The 23509-nt window shown below is 36.9% G+C and overlaps 1 protein-coding gene across 3 annotated transcripts in view; it reads left to right on the plus strand.

Annotated features, from left to right (window-relative positions):
• CSMD3 (CUB and Sushi multiple domains 3) overlaps positions 1-23509 on the plus strand; it is a 726530-nt gene that overhangs the window by 407608 nt on the left and 295413 nt on the right. For all 3 annotated transcript variants that reach the window (XM_055706136.1, XM_055706138.1, XM_055706139.1), the window contains 4 exons: positions 4860-5042; positions 6139-6465; positions 12513-12707; positions 22974-23112. In XM_055706136.1, the coding sequence (XP_055562111.1) occupies positions 4860-5042; positions 6139-6465; positions 12513-12707; positions 22974-23112 (844 nt within the window). The remainder of the gene's footprint in view (positions 1-4859; positions 5043-6138; positions 6466-12512; positions 12708-22973; positions 23113-23509) is intronic.

Genomic DNA, 23509 nt, shown 5'->3' on the forward strand with positions numbered 1-23509 from the left:
GTGAGATTTTCTTTTTTGGGCTATCTTACGTTGTTTCCTCAGGACAGCTTTAACTTTTACTGGAGGTCTATGTTCTGGCTTCAGCTTGGTTTTGTCTTTTTTAAACTATGAATTATCTTATTTTCCTAAAACTGTTTGAACAAATACAAGTAAAGCAATAAGAAATGTTGATGTGCTTTTTTGTTAGATGGTTTTGTTTTGTTGGTTTTGATTTTTCTTTAATCAAACAAAATGCTAAAGTCTTTAAAATATGTGAAATTTGCATGTTTTTTTTAAATAATCTTCAACTCGTTTTAATATTCCTTGTTGAAATGGAATATTCCTTATTTTCCTGTCACATTTCCATTGTATTCAGACCACTAATAGCTGAAATCTTTAAAAAATGAGGTGTATGCTACTGGCAATATGACCCCAGAAAAATTATTTGAGTTAAATTCAGAATATTTGCTGGGGTTTTGTGGGGGTTTTTTTGTTTGTTTGTTGGTTTTATTGTTTTTGTTGGTGTTTTTTTTTTTTTATCATACTCAAACTACCGAATGAGGAAGTGTGGAAAAGTGACAGCAAGACCTTTCAAGAAAAAAAATTGTAGGGATATTTGATGCTATTATTATTATTACAGGTGATTAATTTAATTATGAGATTTCTGTTCTTTTTATAGTTAGGATCCCTTATGAAAGAAGTTTGTGACACTTGGGATAGACAAGGAAAAAAAATTGTTCTAAATTTCAATTACCTATATCCCATATTTCCTGTATTTGTAGAGGATGAATGTATTCCTATGTTTCATATCTTGAGCACTACATTTTTTTTTTACAAGTTTCTAAGACATAACAGACTGTCCAAGTGTGCTGAGAGAGCTGGTGAATCTCCATGCAAGGCCACTTTCTATGATCTTTGGCAGTTTGTTGAGCTTAGGAGAGATCCCCAAAGACTGTAAAAAAGAGGTATGATGTTCAACAAAAGCCAAAAGCTTTTCCTGTGCAACTGTACTGACCTTTATTTCAGTTCCTGAGGAAACTGCAGATCATGTCTTCTTGGAAGCCATTTCCACATGAAGAAAGTGACTGTGAACAGCTAGCATGAATTTATCAAGGATAAATCACACCTGACCAAGCTGATTGCTTTTTTGTAATAAATCACTAGGTCACTGAACGAGGAGAGAGCATTGGATGTTGCCTACCTCAGCCTTATCAAGGATTTTCACTCTGTCCACTCCACGGTTGGATATGTGAATATGATATCCTGACCTGGATGCAAGAATACTATTAGAGATAACTGGATGAATGAAAAAAAAAAAAGAAAAAAAAACCAACAAAAAACCAAAAACAAACAAGCAAGCAAACACCTCTCCACCTCCGGAGGGTGGGGGGAAACAAAACAAAAACAACAGAAAAACCAACACCAAACAGGCTGGAGGTTAATGGACCATAGTGTACTGCAGGCCAGAAGCAAGAAGAGTACCACAGGAATCTACTCTGGGATATCCCACTTTGTTAGTGACTGTGAAAAGGCTATGAAGTGCACTCTCATCAGGTCTGCAGATGACATCAAATTGGGAGAGACAGTCAAATGTGCTCAAGAACAGTGCTGCTATCCAGAGGGACCTCCAGTGGAATTGGGTTACAGGAGTTCTATGAACTTCAACAAGGGCAAGTGCCAAGACCTAAACCTGGGAAATAATAACTCCTGTACATAGAAAGGGCTGAGAAATTGCTCTTCAGAAAAGGCCTTGGTGCCCTGGCAGACAGAAAGCTGAGAAGGTCAAAAGGATCCTGGACTGGACAAACAAGAGCACAGACTGACTGAAATTATGATTCTCTCTTATTTTAACTTCCTTAGACTCCATCTTGAATATTCCATCCAATTTTGAGATATTGGTTAACTGTAGTGAGCTCAGTGGAGGGCTACCAAGGCAATTAGGGGCTGGAGTACTTGTCCTGTGAGGCAATATCAGCCTGGCAGTAGCCATCAGGAGGTTATTGAGAAGACAGAGGCAGGCTTTTTACATTGGTACATGATGGAAGGATGAGGGGACAATAGGCACAATTTAGAGCAAGAGAAGTTCAGACTGTATATAAGGAGGAAACTTTTTTCCCATGTGGACAGTCAGGAAGTGAAACAGGTTGCCCAGAACAGTCTCCATCTGGGAAGGTTTTTCAAGAACCAACTGAATAAGGTTTTCAAGAACCAACTGAATAAAGCCTTTAGCAACCTGGTCTGACCTCTGTTAAGCCTGCTTTGAGCAGGAGCCTGGCCTAGAGATATGCTGAGGTCACTTCCAGGGCACCTCAGGGAGGAGATCAGGAAAGCCAAGGCACAACTGGAGCTTAACTTGGCTAGGAATGGGAAAAATAACAAGGAAGGGTTTCTTCAGGTACATAGGACAACCAAGGAAGGTGAAAGAAACTGTACCACCTTGATGAGCGAAATGGGAGACGTGGCTACAACTGACATGGAGAAGGTTGAGGTGCTCAAAGTTTTTGCCTCAGTCTTCACTGGCAAGTGCTCTAGTCACATGACCCAACTCACAGAATACGAAGACAGCAACTGGGAGAATCAAGTACTGCTCACTGTTGCAGAAGATCAGGCAGGTTCAAGACCATTTAAGGAATGTGAAGGTGCACAGCTGCATGGGACCAGATGAGATGCATCTGCGGGTCCTGAAAGAAATGGCAGATAAAGTTGCTAGGCCACCATTCATCATATGTGAGAAGTCGTGGCAGTCCAGTTAAGGTCCCACTGACTGGAAAAAGGGAAACATAACTCCTGTTTTTAAACAGGGGAAAAGGGAAGACATGGGGAACTACAGACCAGTCAGTCTCACCTCTGTGTCCAGTAAGATCGTGGAGCAAATTCTCCTGGAACATAGACATATGAAGGACAGAGAAGTAATTGGTGATAGCCAGCAGGCTTCACTAAGGGCACATTGTGCCTGACAAATTTGGTGGCCTTCTATGATGGTGTTACAGCAGTAGTGGATGAGGGAAGAGCAACCGACACCATCTGCCTGGACTTGTGCAAAGCATTTGACACTGTCCCACAAGACATCCTTGTCTCTTAAATCAGAGACATGTATTTGACAGATGGACCACTCTGTGGATAAAGAATTGGCTGGGTGGTCACACTCAAAGAGTCAATGGCTCGATGTCCAAGTGGAGACCAATGACAAGTGTTGTCCCTCAGGGGTCTGTAGTGGGACCATTGTCATTTTTGTTAGTAACATGGACAGTGAGATTGAGTACACCCTCAGCAAGTTTGTGGGTGACATCAAGCTGAGTGGTATGGTTCATACTCGAGAATGCAGGGGTACCATCCAGAGGGACCTTGATAGGCTTGAGATGAGAGGTGGGCCTGTGCACACCTCATTAAGTTCAACAAGGCCAAGTGGAAGGTCCTGCACATCGGTCAGGGCAATCCCAAGCACAAATGCAGGCTGGGGAAAGAGTGGATTGAGAGCACCCCTGAGAAGAAGGGCTTACGGGTATTGGTAGATGAAAAACTGAACATGAGCCAGCAATGCGTACCTACAGTCCAGAAAGTGAATCACGTACTGGGCTGCCTCAAAAGAAGTGGGACCAGCAGGTCAAGGGTGGCGACTCTCCCCCTCTACTATATCCTTGTGAGACCCCACTTGGAGTACTGTGTTCAACTCTGGGGTCCCTGACACAAGAAGGACAGGGACCTGTTGGAGGGATCCAGAGGAGGGCACAAAGGTCAGGGGGCTGGAGCACTTGGCATATGAGGACAGGTTGAGTTGTGGTTGTACAGCCTGGAGAAGAGAAGGCTTCAGGGAGACCTTATAGTGGCCTTCCATTACTTCAAGGGGGCCTAGAGAAAAGATAAGAAGGGACACTTTATCAGTGAGTGTAGTGATAGGAAGAAGGGTAACTGGTTTTAAACTGAAAGGGGATAGAATTGCATTGGATATAAGGAAGACATTTTTCATAATGAAAGTGGTGAGATACTGGAAGAGGTTGCCTGGAGAAGTTGTGGATGCCCAGTCCCTGGAAGTGGTTCAAGGTCAGGTTGGCTGGGGCTTTGAGCAACCTGGTCTAGTGGAAGGTGTCCCTGCCCATGGCAGGGCAGTTGGAACTAGATGATCTTTAATGTCCCTTCCATCCCAAACCATTCTGATTCCAGCTTTAATTGCCCTGTAAGCCTGTGATATGCATATGGGTGAAAATGCTTTTTAGAAGATCCTTTCACGCTTCTGCCAGCGAAAGTTCAGTAGAGTACATAATTTGCTAGAATTGTAGCTGTAACAATTCTAGAAATAGGAAAGAATAATTCAGATACCTTGCAGTTAAGCGTACTGAGGTAAAATGTTATTTCTGTATAGTGAAGTTATTTTTGCATGTATATATAATAGTGTGTATATAAATGTGTATGAATATTTATATATTTATGTATAGCTTTCTTTTGACTCTGAGAAATTCTGTTTGTGTCACTACTCCCTTTTTTTGCTATGTCATTGGTTCATTAATTTAAGCTGTAAGGAACATTGAGTACTTACATAGTGGGGTGCTTGTCTGTGTTGCTAGTTATAAACTCTCATGTACTAAAGTGATAATTTATTTAATGTTGCTATTCCCTAAATTTTTACAAAATAAAGTAGGAATACTTTTTCTCATATCCTTTTAAGTTCAAGTACTCTGTTAACTCAAAGATGTCAGAAATTCTGATTTCATCCTTAAGAAGCTGGAGTATAGAATCAAACTCAGTCATGCATTTCAGCAACTTATGTAGATGATTTCCATTTGCTTATAACAACGTATAGTTATTATCTAGATGTGACCATATACACACACAGGGAATTTGTTTTATTATTTTAGAAATAATTTGCTTATTTGTTTCAACAGAAATTGAAAAGGAAAGCTGTGGGGATCCTGGAACACCATTGTATGGTATCAGAGAAGGGGATGGATTTTCAAACCGTGACGTTTTAAGGTTTGAGTGTCAGTTTGGATTTGAATTAATTGGAGAGAAATCTATCATTTGCCAAGAAAACAACCAGTGGTCTGCGAACATACCAATCTGTATTTGTATGTACCAAATATTTTTTATTATTCTTTTTAAAACATAACATTATGATGTTTTTTCTTATATGTCATAATTTGTGTAATTGATTGTAGAGTTAGCACAATGCAAATAAATCTGATGACAGGATAAATTTACTTTAATTCAGTGGTGGATTACCCTAATGATTATGGCCAAGACAGGTTCTAGAACTGCTAAAATACTCTTTCTTTTACTAGCAACTATTAAAACAGTTATCTTTATGTAATTTGATATAATGTTTTATTATTGGCTTTTTTATAGGACTCTGTAGATTTTGTATGTATGATACACTGTTTATAGCCACACTTACACATTTCCTTAGATTAGAAGTTGCTGAATTGTAATCAAAGGTCTAAATTATTTACATTTTTTGCCCCATGTATTATATATTAATGTGTTTTAGTACTTAAATGATCATAGACATTTATAGCTCTCTTACAGTTGCATTGTACAGCATAAGTAAAACCAATGATGTGAGATGTATTTGTGGCAACACTTTTCTTAACTTTCCCACTAAAATAGTGCAGATCAAATATATTGATTGCAATCAGTTGCTTTCATCCCTGCAACTCAATTTCATGTGGCTTAACTGAAAAAGTTGAATATAAAATATTATCCTGATAACCAGAAAACTTTGTTGTCTCTCTGAGGCTAGTTAATTTCTTGTGTTTTGTGTGAACAACAAAAGATAAGGGTGCTATTGACTTTCTGCCCCTTTAATGTGCTCAGTGAGAGGTCTGCTCATCTAAACAGTTCCCTAAAGGAGAAAATAAGTGGTTCCAAGTGTTTAAGGATTGTTGAACATGCGTAAATTTTAAGGACTGCTGTGGGCTTCCAATGCAACAAGGATGATCTTGGAGACTCTGTTTGGGAGGTAGTTTTATTAAGGGTAAGGGAATAAAGAGGAAAAACAAAAACCCCCACCTTCTCACTGCCTTCACAGATCATAACAAATATTGAATTATTGAGTTGAGGTAATCAGCAAGTTTAAGCATCTCTTACAAAAAACTAATAATAAAATAGTTCCTTATTGAAATGTTTTATTCTATTATCTAATTTCCTTCTCTCTTTTTTTGGCAGTTCCTTGCCTTTCCAATTTCACTGCACCAATGGGAACAGTTCTCTCACCTGATTATCCAGAGGGATATGGGAATAATTTAAACTGTATCTGGACAATAATTTCAGACCCAGGGAGCCGAATCCATCTCTCTTTTAATGACTTTGACTTGGAATCTCAGTTTGACTTCCTTGCAGTTAAGGATGGTGACTCTCCAGATTCCCCTATAATAGGAACATTTACTGGTGCTGAAGTTCCTTCCCACCTTACCAGTAATGGTCATATTTTGCGTCTGGAATTTCAGGCTGACCATTCAATGTCAGGACGTGGATTTAACATCACTTATAACAGTGAGTAAGAGTAATTTTTATTGTATGTGTGTGTTTCATTTTCCACATACAGTTTACGAGAGTTACGTGTATTTAAAAATGACACTATGATAATACGTCTGCAAATAAATGCTATATGCCTACAAATACCTAATTTAGCTGTTTAGATTGTCTTTCAAATACAGTGCTAGGGCTGAAAATATGTGTATGTTTATAATTTACTGCATTAGAAAGCATTATGATGGGAGTGTTTAGAAGACTGACAAATCAGGGTGGTTTGAAACTTTACTAAATTTGTTAAAAGCACACTTTGTGCTGTTGGTTAAATCCTACATAACATTGATTACCATCATTATAAGTACAAAACTGTTAATCTTGAATACAAATATGTTAGCTTAGCTGTGGAAGTATGTAATCCTCTGGAGCTGATGGCTGCAGTCCATGCTAGCTCCTAGTCACTGCTGTTAATGTGGGCAGCAGTAGGAGCTCTGATAAGAGAAGTCAAAGCGCAATAGGCTCGTCTTCTCTTTCTGTGTTTTACCTTCTTTATGGCTGATGATTTTAAGCTATTTTTTCTACTCCCAGAAAAGGTCTACTGTTCTGGTACTACTTACCTTGTTCTTTTTTGTCTTGCCAGTCATCCTTTTGTATTCAGGATGATGTCTGGCCTATTTGCAGTCTCTTGTGCTTATCTTGTCTTTTGTTTAGCAATTCTTTGCTACTTGGGTGACTTCTATGTGCAGCTACACCTGTCTGTCTTTGCCTTTTGAAGATCAAATTGCTTACATGCTTATGTAAAAAGCTTGTATGTTATGCCTGGCTACTACATTACAATGTTAAAAAGAATACTTAAATACTGTTTTAAATTACTTTGGCTTGGTATGCTTGTATATAGGCTGGAGGTAAGTTCATGTTATTATATCCTGATCAATACACTTTTAACTTGGAGCTGTAAAACAGCCATGGGGCAGGGGGGGAGAAATTTCTAGACTGACATTCAGAGCAACTGCAGTAAATAGTAGTTGGGCTTCTGTCTTGAGCACTCTGAATTGTACCTACATATTTGTAGCTTTTGGAAGGGAAACCAGCATCTTCTGTCACCTTTTGTATTTAGTTCATCTATTACACAGAACCAGAGATTCTCCTGTTAAAATGTAGTTCTGTATATTTCACTTGGTTTGGTCCTGGGGGAGATGAAGAGGTTGAAACTAATGAAAAACATATATAGCTCCAAATTTACTACTTGGTTCTACATTTCCTGACAGCATAATAATTGAAGGTGACATTAAATATCTTCTCCACTACTAGATACCATTAGCACTTATTCACCTTGCTTTTTGTAGGCAAAATCCTTGCATTTTTTCTGAAGGACATATGAAGAACTGCCTGGGTTGTATTGCTATCAAACTATTTGGCATTTATCCCACACCAAAGTCCAGCAGGATATGTTCCCAGCTAGGGCAGACATGATGATGCAATATGTAAACCCACACCCTGAATAACACTGAAAAAATATAGCATGAAGCTTTCCTGGGAGCATATGCAAAATTAAATTTTGCCACCTGAGCACTGAAGTGAGAAGGAGTAGGTTTAGCCAGGTTGTTCCTTTTGGGGAGCTGGAAGGAAATTGGAAGGGGAGAAAATGCCTAAGGTGTCAGACTTGCAACTGTGTGTAGATGGTAGGGATAGTAGGAGGGTAGGGTGGCAGGGATGAGAGAGTGGCTATGGGGGTGATTATCACATCCTTCAGCCAGTGCTGCCCCACCTTCACAGATTTTTTTCTCTTTTTTTTTTTTTTTTTTTTCCTGATGGTAGAGGTAGCAAAGTAGTTTTCCATGCCAACAGGTAGACAAAATAGGGAAAAGATGGTGGATATTTTGATATTCCCAAAATTCTGATGTCATGAGTGCCATTCCTGTGTTTCTCCCTAACACCCAAGTGTATGCGAATTCCAGAGGCTTACTTGGAATGTCAGTGAATTTTTGACTGCATGCTTTGAAGGAGAGCTGTGTACCCACATCTCTCCTTATACCCACATCTCTCCTTACCAGAAGAATGTGTTACATGCTTGGCTTTATGAGAAAAATAGTCTTTATTGTTGAAGATGTTTTACTATGAAAAAATATATTAAAAAAATCCATTAAACCAAAAATCAAATAAGATTTAGTGAGCTTGGTAATTGAAAGACCCAGACGCCACATTTTTCTCAAAGGAATGTTAATAATTAATATTATTGTCATAGAAGTGCAAGGACTAAATTCCCCTGTGGCTCTCTACCTTGCATCATAGTTGACCTCTCCATCTTTTCTCTCTGTTTTATTTTGGTTTACTTTGTCAGTCTTTCAGAGAAGTATTTCTTTAGACTTAGCTTAAATCTTGCTATCTGAAAAGGAGAGAGAGAAGCTGACGCCAGATTCCTGTGTAAATAAGTTTTCTTTTCCCCGATATTGTCTTATATTTCAGCTCCCAGGCCTCTACCTTAGCTGCTTCATCCCCAGGCAGTTTCTCACAAATGTAGTATGTAAGCATGAAGAAAATGTGGTGTTTTCTTGTGGTTTTTTTATAGCTACCGGTCACCACTGCAAACTAAACTTTGAGCTGTAGATAGGTAACTTAGTACCATAACTAAATACTGGAAAGTCTGGGGTTATTCAGTGCTATTGAAATATAAAATCAGTTATAATGAAAATGGGATACTGAATCCATGTTTCTTAACAGAAATTGTAACATTTGCTCTATGCTTTCTTCTGTTTCTAGTCCTTTTAACATTTATAAGAGTTCTTTTTACTACTTTAAGGTTTCATTGTGGTGTGCTAAATCTAGTGATGAGAAAAAAGTTATTGTTGGAGAGTCTAAGGCAGTCTTATTGGATAAAAATTAGGCCTTTCAATGGATATTCTCAAGTCATTACATTTTGCAGAAATAGAACTAAATACAGGTTAATTAAAGTAGGATTTAAAGTCAAAATTAAAGATACAGATGATTAGTATGGAATAATCCTGATATTTAGGATTTTTTTATTTAATTTAATTTTAATTACAATTAATCAAACATTGTCAAGACATTAGTTTTAATATTTCAGTACCATATAAATATAGTTATCAGAAAAAATTCTAGACTTTTTAAAAATTTGCCGGTGTCTTTGGGCATGTGCTAGTCTGTTTATGATATCTTTTAATTAACAGTCACTTAATGTATGCACTAATAATACCAAACATTACAGATTTACTTTTTTAAAGAAGTAACAATGGAATACTAACTTTTACCAGTTGCATAATGAAGCCCACCCGCTCTGAAAATAATTATTTTAAGGAAGTCTTTCCTATATTTGAGTAGCTTAACACATTTATTTTTATTTCTTTTTATGGCTATGTTTAAGATGGAGGTGTGTATGAATTTGTTAAACTCTGTAGTTAAAATCTACTTACAAAAGCAAAAATAACCCCAGAAAATATGTCTTAATCTTTCTTCAGTAAGGACAGCTGCAATCTGATAAATTACAGAAGTAATCTTTCCATAATAGTTTGTTACAAACCTATGGACTACATGGCAGCATGCCAAAAGTCAAACTGTGGGACTCTGACATCAGCCAAATGACTCGAGTGATTTTTAGCTCCGTAGACCAAGACACTGAGAATCCTAGATGCTGGTTTTATATCCAAAGACTGCCTTAGTCTGTCTTATTGCTGTGATAGGGTATGTCCATCACAGCACATTTTTGCTGGTGCTCCCTTCTGGTACGCTTCTCAGTCTCAGTACTTCCCAGGATAGAATTCTTCAAACTGTTATGTACTACACAGCAGTATGAGTTTACATGTGATGGTACTGAATAACCTGAGAGTTGTTTACCTGGCTTAGAACAATTTTTCAAGATATTTTTTTTTTTAATGAAGTATCTCTTTACTATTTGAAATTATCTTAACTTTTGTTTCTTCTGTGATATTTTCCTCTGAAATGGTTACATTTACTCCAAAGCTATTGCTAGACTTATCAGCTAAAACTCTTGATAGGGCAATCTACCAAAACAATCATGCTAGTGGGCCACTCTTTTCTGGCACTATTTCCAAGGACTTCTCAAAGCAGACCAGACCAGATGAGTTATGGTTAGCTTCGTTCCTGCTTTCTATCTCTTGAGATCTCTGCAGTTCCTCCCCTTCACATTTTTTTTTTTAATGCAAAATGCAGGTTTTAACATCCTTCTCAGTTAATATTAGAACTAAAAGCTCTTCAGCATCACCCTGTGCTAATATTATGCTGCCTGGCTTTTTTCCAAATACTACTTAAAGTAGCTGTGCAATCATGATAGTTGATGAGTATATATGCCAGGAAGATTGGATCTCCTCTTTACATATAGTATTGCATAAGGAACTTTTCAATGGTTTCTTGAATTATTGATGATGGTTAAAATATTAATATTTTTAGGAAGGTTTGTATATAATATTACAGCTCCACTATGAAACTTTTCTGAAGTATAGCCAGACTGAATTTTACTCATCAGATAATGTAACTGCAGCTAGGCTAGGCTAAGAAAGTGACTGCCGTTGTTGGGAAGAGTTGTCTTTCACTCTTTTGCCTCCCATAGCCATCCTATACAGTACAGTCGCTTCCATAGCAGGAGCAGCCACAACTCCAAGTTCCTGAGCTGAAATATAGAGTGATGGGTTGATTTTACAGCCTAAATAAACTGGTGTCACACACAACCAAGCTATACCTGAAGTCAAAGTTTATCTACATGCAGTCAATCCACTTGCTAAAAGTGGTGACTGTGCATAAAGTATTGAAAAAATTTTTGTAACCCCTATGAAAGTTTTGTAAGCCCTATGAAGAAGTATGGGGATTGTTTCATTTTTTTAATGCTATCCTCAAATGATAGACAACTCTTCAAAAAAACCCACTATTTTCATTTTCATTATATGTGGCATTTCCTAAGTCAAAATGCCAATGAATGCTTTCTCTAGTCTGTTATTATGATTCTTAATATTTCTGTAAGACAACAGCTGAGAAGTCTTTCTGCTAAGTTAATGAAATATTAGATGTTGAAAAATTTATGGATGACCTTGGATATGTTTTATCTAGCAGAAATATTAGTAAAACTATAGAAAAATATTGTGGAAATTACTTTTTTAGGACATAGTCCTTTCTGATGTCTCCATATGTAAATCTATTAATGAAGATATAATTTGCAGTCATCCTATATGAGGGTGGTGGATATTGTGCTTGTAATACTTTTTTTCTCTGAAAATTCAAAATTTTAAAAATTCTAACATTTATGTGCAATTTTCTTCTTAATAAATAAAAAATCAAAATATACTGACTAATTAATACATATCTTCTAATGATTTTGCTATAAAATATGACTTTGCTCACTTCTGGTGGAAGATGAGCTTCTTTGTTCTCCCAGTGTAAGCTATATTCTGTGGTAGAAGACATGGACTATCTTTGTTATAGTATCTATATATGTACAAGGAAAATACAATTTGTTTAATTTGCCCATAGATAAACTTGAAATTCTGGAAGGATTTATACATACTAGTAATTTCTTTGACCTTAAACATAACAATATGGTTAAAGTTTCAGGGGTTTTGTTTCTTTACCAGCATCACCCCTTTTATAGCTGTTCACTGGCTTTCAGTACAGGAAACAAAATAGGCTATGGCAATACCAGGAATGCTGAGGTCAGTATGGCTTGAATGGTTGTGACGGTGAATTGAAAATACAGAAGGTGATTAAGTTGTTATATCATAGATGCTTGCCCAGCCCTTCTGATGGATGCTTCTGGCCCATTGTAACATTGGATAAGATGGGCTGTTGGAAAGGAGAACTTAGCCATCACTGAAATCTGCCAGCAGTAACATCCATTCTAAGATTCATGCAGGTGTACTTTATTATATTTTAAGCAAATTTTATACTAGTTCACATGTTCTGCTGTTAGTCAAGCTTTTGTTTCTTATTGTTTCCTAATATGTTTTGTATTTTCTTACTAGCAGAATAAAATCCGAAGAATGTCATCTTACTTGCAAGAGTTAACACACTATTTCCCCCCACCCCTTCTTTTTTCTTTTATAAAGCATTTGGGCATAATGAGTGCCCTGATCCTGGAGTGCCAATCAATGCTCGGCGTTTTGGAGACAACTTTCAACTGGGGAGCTCAATTTCTGTTATATGTGAGGAAGGATTTATTAAAACACAAGGAACTGAAACGATTACTTGCATGTTAATGGATGGAAAAGTAATGTGGAGTGGACCGATTCCTAAGTGTGGAGGTATGTGTAATATTTCTTTCTGATCCAGGAAATCTTCCTGTAATGTCTTGTAAGTGGTCACCAAATGAAGTTCAGATTTTTGCAAAGGGATTGTGCATAACTCCTGTAAAACCTAGTCCTTAATAAAGGAGTCTAGTGAGGCATAAGCTTTTTTCATAAACCTGTTTGCAGGAGCAGCTTTTTCTCATAGCAGTTATAAAAACAGAAGAAAAACGCATAAAAAATTGTCATAAACATCAGTAATGTGAGCACTGCTATATAACCTCTGTAACAGTGAAGGCTCATCTGAGAAACCTATTAGGACTGGAATGGGAATAGTTTACTCTGTTCATACTTTCAGATAGCTCTCAATTGGCACTGGTGGAACTACAATTTCCCAAAGACATTTTGTCTTTGAAAGGATCAATCCTGTCTTTTTTTAAAATTCTTTTTAAAGCATGTATTTGTCCAATTTGAGAATCTGTTTAAAGCAATGAGCTTCAGTGCTAGCAATGCACCACTAATACTCATCTCTGCATTTTTGAATTCCATTCCAATCAGTATCATGACTGGCCTTGTTAATATCTGGGAGAATGAAATAGCAGGGAAGAAGAACATAAGAAAAACCTTCTGTTTTCATTGAACCTTATTTTAGCATATTGAAGGTTTCTGTTCTTCAACTTTGATTTTAAATCTCATTAAGGCTCTTGTTCAGCTTGTCACTGAAAGTTCTTAGAGCAGTCAAGAACCTGTGATTTTTGTTTTGTTTTATTTTGTGTTGTGTTTTTTAAATTATTTTCACGCAGTTCCATATAGAAGGTTTTCTTCAAAGTACAGCTATTAACTTCCTACTTCAGACAGATGAACAATTTAAATTTGAGTGTTAAGTGATATTTTTGGCACAATATTGGATCAAAATGAAGATGTTGATCTCTTTTCAGATCTTAAGCTATGATATTTAAAACTATTTGAAAGGTTTTAGCAATCTGGTGCATTGCTTACGTTTCCTCTGTCCACAGTGACACCTAGGCTGGGGAAGGTTCTTGTGGCAATTGATCTTCATATTTATAGAAATTAAATACTTCCATACATCACAACCACTAAAGCACAGTGTTATGCTTATTTCCTTTGACTTGTTTATACTAATAGATAGGAAAATATAATTTTTGCTTAATTGTCTTTTTTAAGATTGCTTCACCAAAAAGGAAAAAAAAAAAAGAAGAATTAGTTGCTGGCAATGTTTTCTTTTTTTAAAAAATATATGATTTAATAATGATATAATCTCTGATTTATAGTTTGCTAGTTTTTATTTTAAATAAAAGCTTAGCTCTTATTTTCACTATGTAACTGCCTTCCTAACAAAATTTGCTTGATTTTAATACATGACTGTGACTACTTATAACAAACTGTGCATCCAGTTTACTCTTCTGATAAGTTATCATTTCATAGCTATAAGGTGGGTCAGTTTCCCTAGACAAGATTAGTATATGCTGTAATGTCCTTGCTTTATTTTAAGGTTCATGTATAACATTGCTTAAAAAAAATATAGAGTTGCATTTTCAATGTTACATTAATAATTCAGATTAATTGGAATATTGTAAAATACCTGTCCGTGCAGAAAACAGTCTGATCAATAAGTGGTCTGATGAAACATATATTGGAATCCTAGAGATTGGGCCACTGGTGTATTTAAATTAGATGTGTTTATCAACTGTAGAATTAGATATATTTTTTTAATTTAACATAAGATTTGTAGACAAATGAAAATATTTTTAATCTAATAATTTAGTCTGCTGGGATGTTCAGAATTTTTATTGACTATGTACACATTTGCCTGTAACACATCATTCCATATAAGGTGATATTTACTTGCCTTACACACACCTCATAATTTCATTGTCATATTTATCAAGTCAAAGACACAAACTCCACACACTGACTTATGAGCCACTGAATGTGACTGCTGTGCAGTTTTCCTTCCACTGCAGAGATGTCAACTATTACAATATATAGGAGAGACCAGTTTAATAATAAATGTGATGTGGATGGATAAGGTCAGCATACTCATTTTTGAGGGCCATCCTGACCAGGCTCTGCTGGGGCTTCCTTCCAGCCCTGCCCATGGCACAGGATCCCATTTCAGCTCAGCCTGGGGGTGTTGATCCCTGCCTCAGCAATGCCACCAGAGTGCTGGTCTCCAGCCATGTTCTCTGCTGATCTCAGGGTGCTCATGCTCATCAAATTGCATTCATCTGATGCTCACTTAGCTGTCACCAGACCCTTTTGCTGTCACAGTCCAGTCCTCCTCACCTTATTCGGGTGGAGTTGGATGATGCTCTGTCTTTGAAGGCACTAACTCGGGGTGGGGGGTGGGGGGTGGGGGTGGCAGGAAGCCCTACTTTCACTGTTCCCTGATGTTTTTGAATTCGGGATTCCTGTTATTATGCCTTTCATCCTTTTTGTGTGAGGGTTATATAGTAGACTTTCCCATAATCTCTGGTAATACTATGCTGTTATGCCTGTGCTGCAGCTCTAACCTTCGTCCTGCATAACTCCTGTAACGCCTAATATCCTGCTGTTCTGTTACATGGGTGATAAGCTCTTGAAAAAAGGGTCTAAAGCTATGAATCTACAAGATGTTCAGTGATTAGCCTGTCATCCTCAAAGATTTCTTCATACTCACATACAGAAATTTCCTGCCTCAACCCCTGCACCTTACTATACAAAGAAATGAATAGAAATAACTTTGTGAGAATTCTTAGATCAGGCTAAGATTGTCTTTCAGTATTTGGCATAGACCTGAGCTTGTCAAAGAGATTTTGCTTGATGGCAACCTCTAGTTATGTTATATTTCTACTGTTTTGTCTGTAACACACTAACAAGGGGTATGAATCTGCCAAGTAACCATCAAATAGAACTGAAAGAAAGAACAGGGGTTGAAAATCAATATAAAAAAGGTCAGGGAAACAATTCTTAGGTAACATGACTGAAGAGTTTTGTTTTCTGAAAAACAAGGCACTTTAAGGTAAGCCCAGTCACCCAGATGTTCTGAAGGGAAGGACTGATTGGTCTAGGAAAACAGCACGTGATGATGAAAGTCAAATAAAAAGATCTTGCACTGTAGGCATCAGGAAGAACCATAATCAGGGGAAGGGTAAGAAGGATGTTCATTTAAAAAACCCCAAACCAACAGCACAACACTATATTGTTGTCAGATCCCAAACACAAATAGAAATTACTTCTAAGTTATGCAATCTTATAACAGGCATTATTTTTAATATAATATTAATAGAAGTTTTTTTGCAGTTAGTTACATTTTTTGTATTCCAGAGATAATCTTTGATAGTTTCATGTAAATTTTATGAGAAAATGTAGCTTTGTATGAGTTTCACAATACTGTATTCCAAATATGGTACCATACTGGCTTAGAATAAGGCCATCTGGTATTCCTATTCTTGATGTATTTTGTAGTTTATAGGCTCCATATGTATTATGAATATGTATAAGTGGTTATATACAATAAAATGTAGGGATGATAAATGCTAGAGAGTTAACCTTTTTGTTGCTGAGGTGAATATGAGTTTAAATATCTTATTGTTTTAGTGGTATTGTTTGCTGAAGGTAGTATGAAAAAGGGACTTTTAAATAAAAAGGTGAGCAAATCGCTATTTTAAAACCATCACTGAGGGGGAAAAAAAGTCTGAATCTGTATATTTAGAAATATTTGCAACATATTGAATTCTGAACTTTATATAACTTTTAGAAACCCTTTTTTTCCTACACAGTAGGAGAAAGATGGGCTATTATGTCCTTAAAAATACAAACTACTACTTTACAACTGTTCATCATTTTATCATAGGAACTTGATAATCCACTGAGAAAAGTGAAGATCAGACAAATGTATGATAATTCATGATCTTCACTTTGAATATGTGTTAAAGAGAGAAAAATTAATATATTTTTGTAATGGAGAGGTCCAAAATGGTATAGACAATGTTATATACTGTGCTACTTGTCAAAATGAGCAACCAAAATGCTTTACAAACTATATTGGATGAAGGGAAAAAAAAAAAAAAAGAAAAAGAGATAAATTTAAGGAATAGCAATGGCATTGAGAGAAAACATTGTATTTTTCACACTGGTTTTAGTAGAGACATGTGCCTGTCAACAGTACAGTAAGGCCTTTCCAACTTTTTTTGATACACAATGTAGCTTATTTATTTTCCTTGTGTAGCCTTGTATGCGTAATGTCCACTGGAACAGTGGTATTGTGAAAACTTATGGTGCAGCTTTCTCTTCCTGCAAAGTAAGATGCTTCTGCTGTCTGTCTAAATGGATAATTACATGATGTTAGTAATTGAAAAAGTTCATCATTTTCTGATAATTGCATTCATAAATAGTTATATTGGTGAATGGGTAGACTATACTCAGCAAGTTTGCCACAACGCAAAACTGGGAGTAGTGGCTGATATGCCAGAGGGTTGTGCTGCCATCCAGAGGAGCCTTATCAGGTTAGAGAAATAGGCTAATAGGAACCTCAGGAAGTTTAACAAGGGGAGGTGCAGAGCCCTGCACCTGGGAAGGAGCAAGGCTATGTACTGATACATGGTGGGGGACACCCAGCTGGAAAGCAGCTTTGCAGAAAAGGCCCTGGGGATCCTGATGGACACGAAGTTAAACATGTGCCCTTGCTGCAAAGAGGGCTTACGACATCATGGGATGCAGGCTGAGGGATCTGATCTTTCCCCTGTACCCAGAGTACTGGTGAGGCCACACCTGGAGTTTCTGTCCAGTCCTCGACTCCTCAGGGCAAAAAAGGCTTAGACATACAAAAGAAAGTTCAGTGAAGGGCCACAAAAAATATTAACATTTCGAGCATCTCTCCTCTGAGGAAAGACTGAGAGAGGTGGGACTGTTTAGTTTGGAGAAGAGATGGCTCAGTGGGGGATCTTATAAATGTATTTTAATACCTGAAGAGAGGGTGCAAAGGAAGTGGAGCCAGAGAGACTCTTTTCAGTGGTGTCCAGTTACAGGGACAGAAGCAATAGTAACAAACTGAAATACAGGAGGTTCCATCTGAGCATCAGGAAAAGCTTTTTTACTGTGTGGGTGACCAAGCACTAACATAGGTTGCCCATGGAGCTTGTGAAGTGTCCTTCCTTGGTGATGTTCAAAAGCTGGCTGTGTATTCATAGATCAGGTCATGTGCTTGTTTAGGTAAACTCCTAAATAAATTCTGCTAGTGGAGCAGAATTATTTTTCTATCCTCCCTCCCACTCCCAGTAGGCAAAGTCCTGAGTTTCTGACCAATTCATTATGAAATCAGTTGAAGGCTGTCCCTTGTCTTCACTGGAAACTGGATCAAGTCTGTATTAAATCTATATGCAGTAGTAATTTGCGTGACTCCATCTTTCCAGCAGTAACTTTATGTGTTCATAGAATGGTTTGGGTTGGAAGGGACCTTTAAAGGTCATCTAGTCCAGTCCCCTCACCATGAGCAGGGATACCTTCCACTAAATCAGATTCTTCAAAGCCCTGTGCAGCTTGACATTGAACACTTCCAGTGATGGGGCATCCAAAATCCTTTAGGTCACCTGTTCCAGTGTCTCACCAACCTCATCATAAAAAATTCTTCCTTATATCCAATATAAATCTACACTCTTTCCATTTAAAGCTGTTATCCTTTGTCCTAGCACTACAGGCCTTGATGAAAAGTCTGTCTTTCTTTTAAGCCCTCTTTAAATATTGAAAGGCCATAATAAGGTCCCCCTGTAGCTTGCTTTTCTCTGGGCTGAACAACCACAAATTTCTTAGCCTTTCTTCATAGGATAGGTGTTCCATCCCTCTGATCGTTTTTGTGGCCCTCCTAACTTGCTCTAACAGGTCCATGTCCTTGTGCTGAGGACCCCACAGCTGAATGCAGTACTCCAAGTGGGCTCTCACAAGAGCAAAACAGAGGGGGAAAATCACCTTCCTCGAACTGCCGGCCATGCTTCCTTTTGCGCAGCCCAGGGTATGATTTGCTTTCTTGGCTGCAAGCACACATGGCCAGCTTGTGTCCAATTGTTCATCCACTGACACCCCCAGGATCTCTCTGCAGGAATGCTTTCAATCCATTCATCTCTCATCATCTTCAGAAGGTCTCCTGACAGATGTCTTTTGCTTTGGAAGTAAGTATTGAAGTGTTTTGGTAAAGGGCCAGAAAAGTTGGGCTCCATCCCGCGTAACAGTTACTTGGGAAGACAGACACCATAACGCTGAACGCCCCCTTTCTTCTTCTTCCTCCAGCTTATACATACTCAGCATGATGTTATGTGGTATGGAATATCGCCTTGGCCAGCCCAGATCAGCTGTCCTGGCTGTGTTCCCCGAATCTACCATGCCCCTCCAGACCTCTCACTGGCAGGGCCCAAGAAATTGAGAAGTCCTTGATCCGATATAAATACCACCTAGCACAACCAAACCCATCAGTGTGCTATCAACATGGTTCTCACACCAAATCCAAAACACAGCACTGCACCAGCTACTAGGAAGAAAATAAATTCTATCACAGACGAACCCCGGACAGCCTGGCAAAGAAACAATGAAAGCTCATCCTTCAGTTTACAAAATGTAATCCAGGGGAAAATTTCCAGCTTGATTCTGTCAGCTGTGTGTGAATTTTGAGGCTTTGTGAAATACAGGGTCATTTGGTGAATTTGTTTAGAAAACTGTCATAAAACTAAAAAGAAACAAGTATGTAAAAGAAAAAAAGGAAAACCAACCCTGTAAGATTTTCCTTTAGAAAATGTGTTTTGTCCCTGAGGCTTCAGATCCTGCGAAGTTCACCAAATCTAATTTGGGCTGGATCAAATCCTTAATTAGCAATTAAGCAAAGAAGCTCATGATAACAATAGTTCTGTCATGCATTTATAGTTTTATAGGGTAATGTATTTACACCAAGATTCATTAGAACCAACGAAGTATTTAAGCACACTTCTAACTAGAGACATTGTGTTTTCCTAGTGTCTATAAGTTACCATATGGTTACTTCATTATTATTTATAATAAAGTTTATATGTATATATGCACATACACAGAGACACTGAAGTTCATGTTCTTCTCTATTTGTACAAATGAAGAAATCCCACTCTTGGCACATGCCCACATGCAAGAGATAAGATTAGATGTGACAAACATCCTTGGTTTAACCCTGGTCTCTTCATTCAACCCCAAGGCATTCATTGTGACACTTTCTACTGGAGTTTGCAGCTTAGAATCTACTTGTTGATACCTTTTCTTCTCAGTTGTATTAAAAAGTTCTGTTCTACAGAGTACAGTGCCCTCCCTTCAGGTGTGGAATTAGTATGGCCAGATTTTTGACATTTTGTGAAAATATAGCTAAAAAAGAGTAAGTAATTGTTTTGAGTCTTCTGAAAACCATATCCTCCTCTACGAGGGGATATAGTGAGATATAAAACTATGGCTTGATTATTCTTAAGCTGGATCGGGAACATCTACTTATCTAGTAAGTTCAATTCTTATTTATACAACGGAGGAAAAATGGGTAGCTTTATTAGGACTTTGTCTAGAATAAGGGATGTCCAGTGTTTGATACTGTTGTTAACTCTTGACAAATGAATCTTTCTCACCCAGGTTGCATCAGTGCACATCTGTACCGCACAACAGATGGTAATGGAAAAGAGAGCGATGTAAATGGTTCAATTTTACTGTCTGTTTTGTATGATTTAACACTGTCTACAAAAGGTGCTATCCACTTCTTCATGGCTTATACTGTGAAGAAGCAATGAATTTTGCTTCTGCCTGCCTGTGTAAGGCACTGAAATGTATGTTGCTTGTTTTCTTCTTTGCCTGACATTGAGGACATATTTATAGGTATGATCAAAACCATTTTATGACAGAAAAATTAATTTAAACGTCAAATTTGATTTGAGTGGCTAATACGTTTTGCAGTTTCATCTTCCATAAAACAATGAGCAATTCCTAATAAATAAATTAATTATAGGCTGCTCATCATTTGCAACTTTGGTCACCAGTTTGAGAATGTTTTGTGTAATGCTTTCCTCTTTTAAATGTTGCTTTGTTGATGGTCACAGAAAATGTATTTGTTGCAGAAAATAAATAACATAGTTTTTATTACACAGGTTCTAAATTATAATCTGGTATGCTAAATAAGGCTTTACAAGTTTATGCTATTGTGTTATGGTATCCTAGTGAAAGTCAACTCATACTGTCCTATTTTTCTAGACTTTCTTTTTCCCTACAATAGGATGTAATACCTTATCAGGTCCTTATGTATTTTCAGCAGAGAATGCCCGGTTAGGTCTATTTATAAGGTCACAATTAATGCTTACTCATGCAAAGGAGAGCAACTGTGAAAAATCTTTTTTAATAGCATTATTCCCAAGTCTCTTTTCAATACTTAAGATTCTACATAATCCATTTTAGTTTAAATAAATAAATAAAATAATAGCTTAAACCCCCAATTTACTAAATGTCCCTACTTGCGACAGTTTTTACTGAAGTGGCTGGATTCACTAAAGAACAGCAATTTGCAAGCACTTCCATGATTTAAGAAGTTTGGTTTAGAGTCAAGTATTTTGTGTTGGTTCCTCGCCCCCCCCCCCCCCCCCCCAGGAATAGATAGTTGAAATTAGTTATTTGATATGTAAGATTGTAACTCAAGAAAAACTTATCTTAGTTTTCTAGAGGAAAATTTATTCAGAGATAAGTTACTTTTCTGTCTTGTCTCCTGTGTATCAAGGAGACTTTTGTATATTTGTCTATATAGATATGTTTAGTGTTTTCATATATATGCATAAAAATATATAGAAAGCTACATAGACATGGTCTTTTGAGGTATTTGCGCTTGTGCTGAGCAATATATCTTCAGTTTACAACAATGAATATGCATTCAGTTCATAAGATGTCCTAGATATTTTAAATTGCTAGAAAAGCATTATCACTTGTTACCCATTTTGAAAATGTTAATACTTCTAGCAATCAAATTACTGCATTTCTTAGATGTCTAGAATGCAAGATAACTCTGTTAATTAATTTCTCTATTGAGGGAATATCAATCTCCTACTGAAAATAAACAAACAAAACCATGCCAAGCATTCCCATGGTCTTTTCCTCACCCGTCCATAGTTCTGAGGAGAAGATGATGTCATAAAAGTCTGACGACACATGCACTTGTCATTACATACACATGTAGATCCATTAGATGTAATGGGTTTGCATTCATGCATGAAATTAAAATCTGCACAGAGCTTCACAAGACTTAAAGCTAAAAGATCTGTCCTTTAGCAGTATTGGTTTTACAGTTCTTACTCTTCCTACCTGTGAGATTATACCATCTATGGGATAGACTAGCACTCTCCATAGCGAAAATCAGCACGTCAAACATGATTAGTACTTCTCAGAATCTCTGTTTTGCTCTATGACTGTCTTGACATTGATCAGCTAATGCAAAGTTCCCTCATTCTGCACAAGATTCTCTTCAACTATTTAAGAGGAATTGTTATTAAAAAAAATGCTCATCATCTTTGTAATACCTACAGCTGGAGAGATTATTCCTGTAATTAAAGTGTCAGTAAACCATTGAAAAATTTTAAACGTGATTACCAACAGCTTCAGTTTCAATTATCTTTTAACACTTTTTTCAGCTTATATTTGCTCAATATCTCTGAGAGAAAAAGTACGTGTTATTTCTAGTAATTCTTCTTGCAGATGTGTATATTACAGTATTTAATCTATATTTCTCACGTGCTTCAAAAATATCAACTGATCTTGTACGAATGGTAAGTATGTCTTTTCATGAATGAGGAATTTGAACTGCCAACATGACAAGCGAAATGTTTGTGGTATGACTGGGTTCATGTCAAAGTTAAAAAACATAATCACTAGTTTCTAGCTTGATACTCAACTGAAACTTTTGCAAGTTTTTCAAATCTCTGTGTTCACAATTAAAAGCGAAGGTAATGACGCTTTTTAAACACTGTGTTTTGCTGTATGTTCTTTATTATAGGAAAATAGATTATACCTGTAAGAATACAGTAAAAAAGCTTTGTCAGAAATTATCAAACAGTTTATTGTACATAATTCAGTTGTCTCCATTTAATTCTGAACCCCACAGTATTTGTCAGCTTTGAAGCCTTGTTGCATCCTCCTGCAACTAGATTTTTTAAATTTGTTCATTATAGATGTCCTGTATTGAAAGTGATAAATATGAATTACATATAATAAGTCTGTGTTATTATACCTTTCTCTTTGTTTCATTTTTAGCTCCATGTGGTGGGCATTTTTCATCTCCAAGTGGAGTAATCCTCTCTCCAGGCTGGCCAGGGTATTATAAAGATTCCTTGAATTGTGAGTGGGTGATAGAAGCTGAACCAGGACACTCTATCAAAATTACATTTGAAAGGTCTCGGCTTATGTTTCTCTTATTTAATATTTTCCAGGTTTTACCCAGAAGCAGGAGTTTTATTAGCTCTGCCATAACATTAATTTGCACTATATCTAAGCCCAAGTAATTGTATTAGCAGGTAGCATTTTCCAAAACATCTTACTACCTTCAGAGAATAAATTTTATCTTCAGTATAATTTCTACTTTGATGCACTGAAAAGTTTTTGAAATTCCTACCCTTTTGCATATATTTAACCCTGTCTGGCCCAGTTAAACATTTTATCAGTGTTTAAAGATTAGCATGTTTCATGCTAATGTTTCATTGCTTGTAACTGTATTGCTATGATGAATTTTGAAGTATTTTTTTCTCTCAAACCCATGAAATCTTCAACTCTGAAAATCCAAATCAACCATG

This window comes from Falco cherrug, chromosome 3 (genome assembly GCF_023634085.1).
Source record: "Falco cherrug isolate bFalChe1 chromosome 3, bFalChe1.pri, whole genome shotgun sequence".
NCBI lineage: Eukaryota > Metazoa > Chordata > Aves > Falconiformes > Falconidae > Falco > Falco cherrug.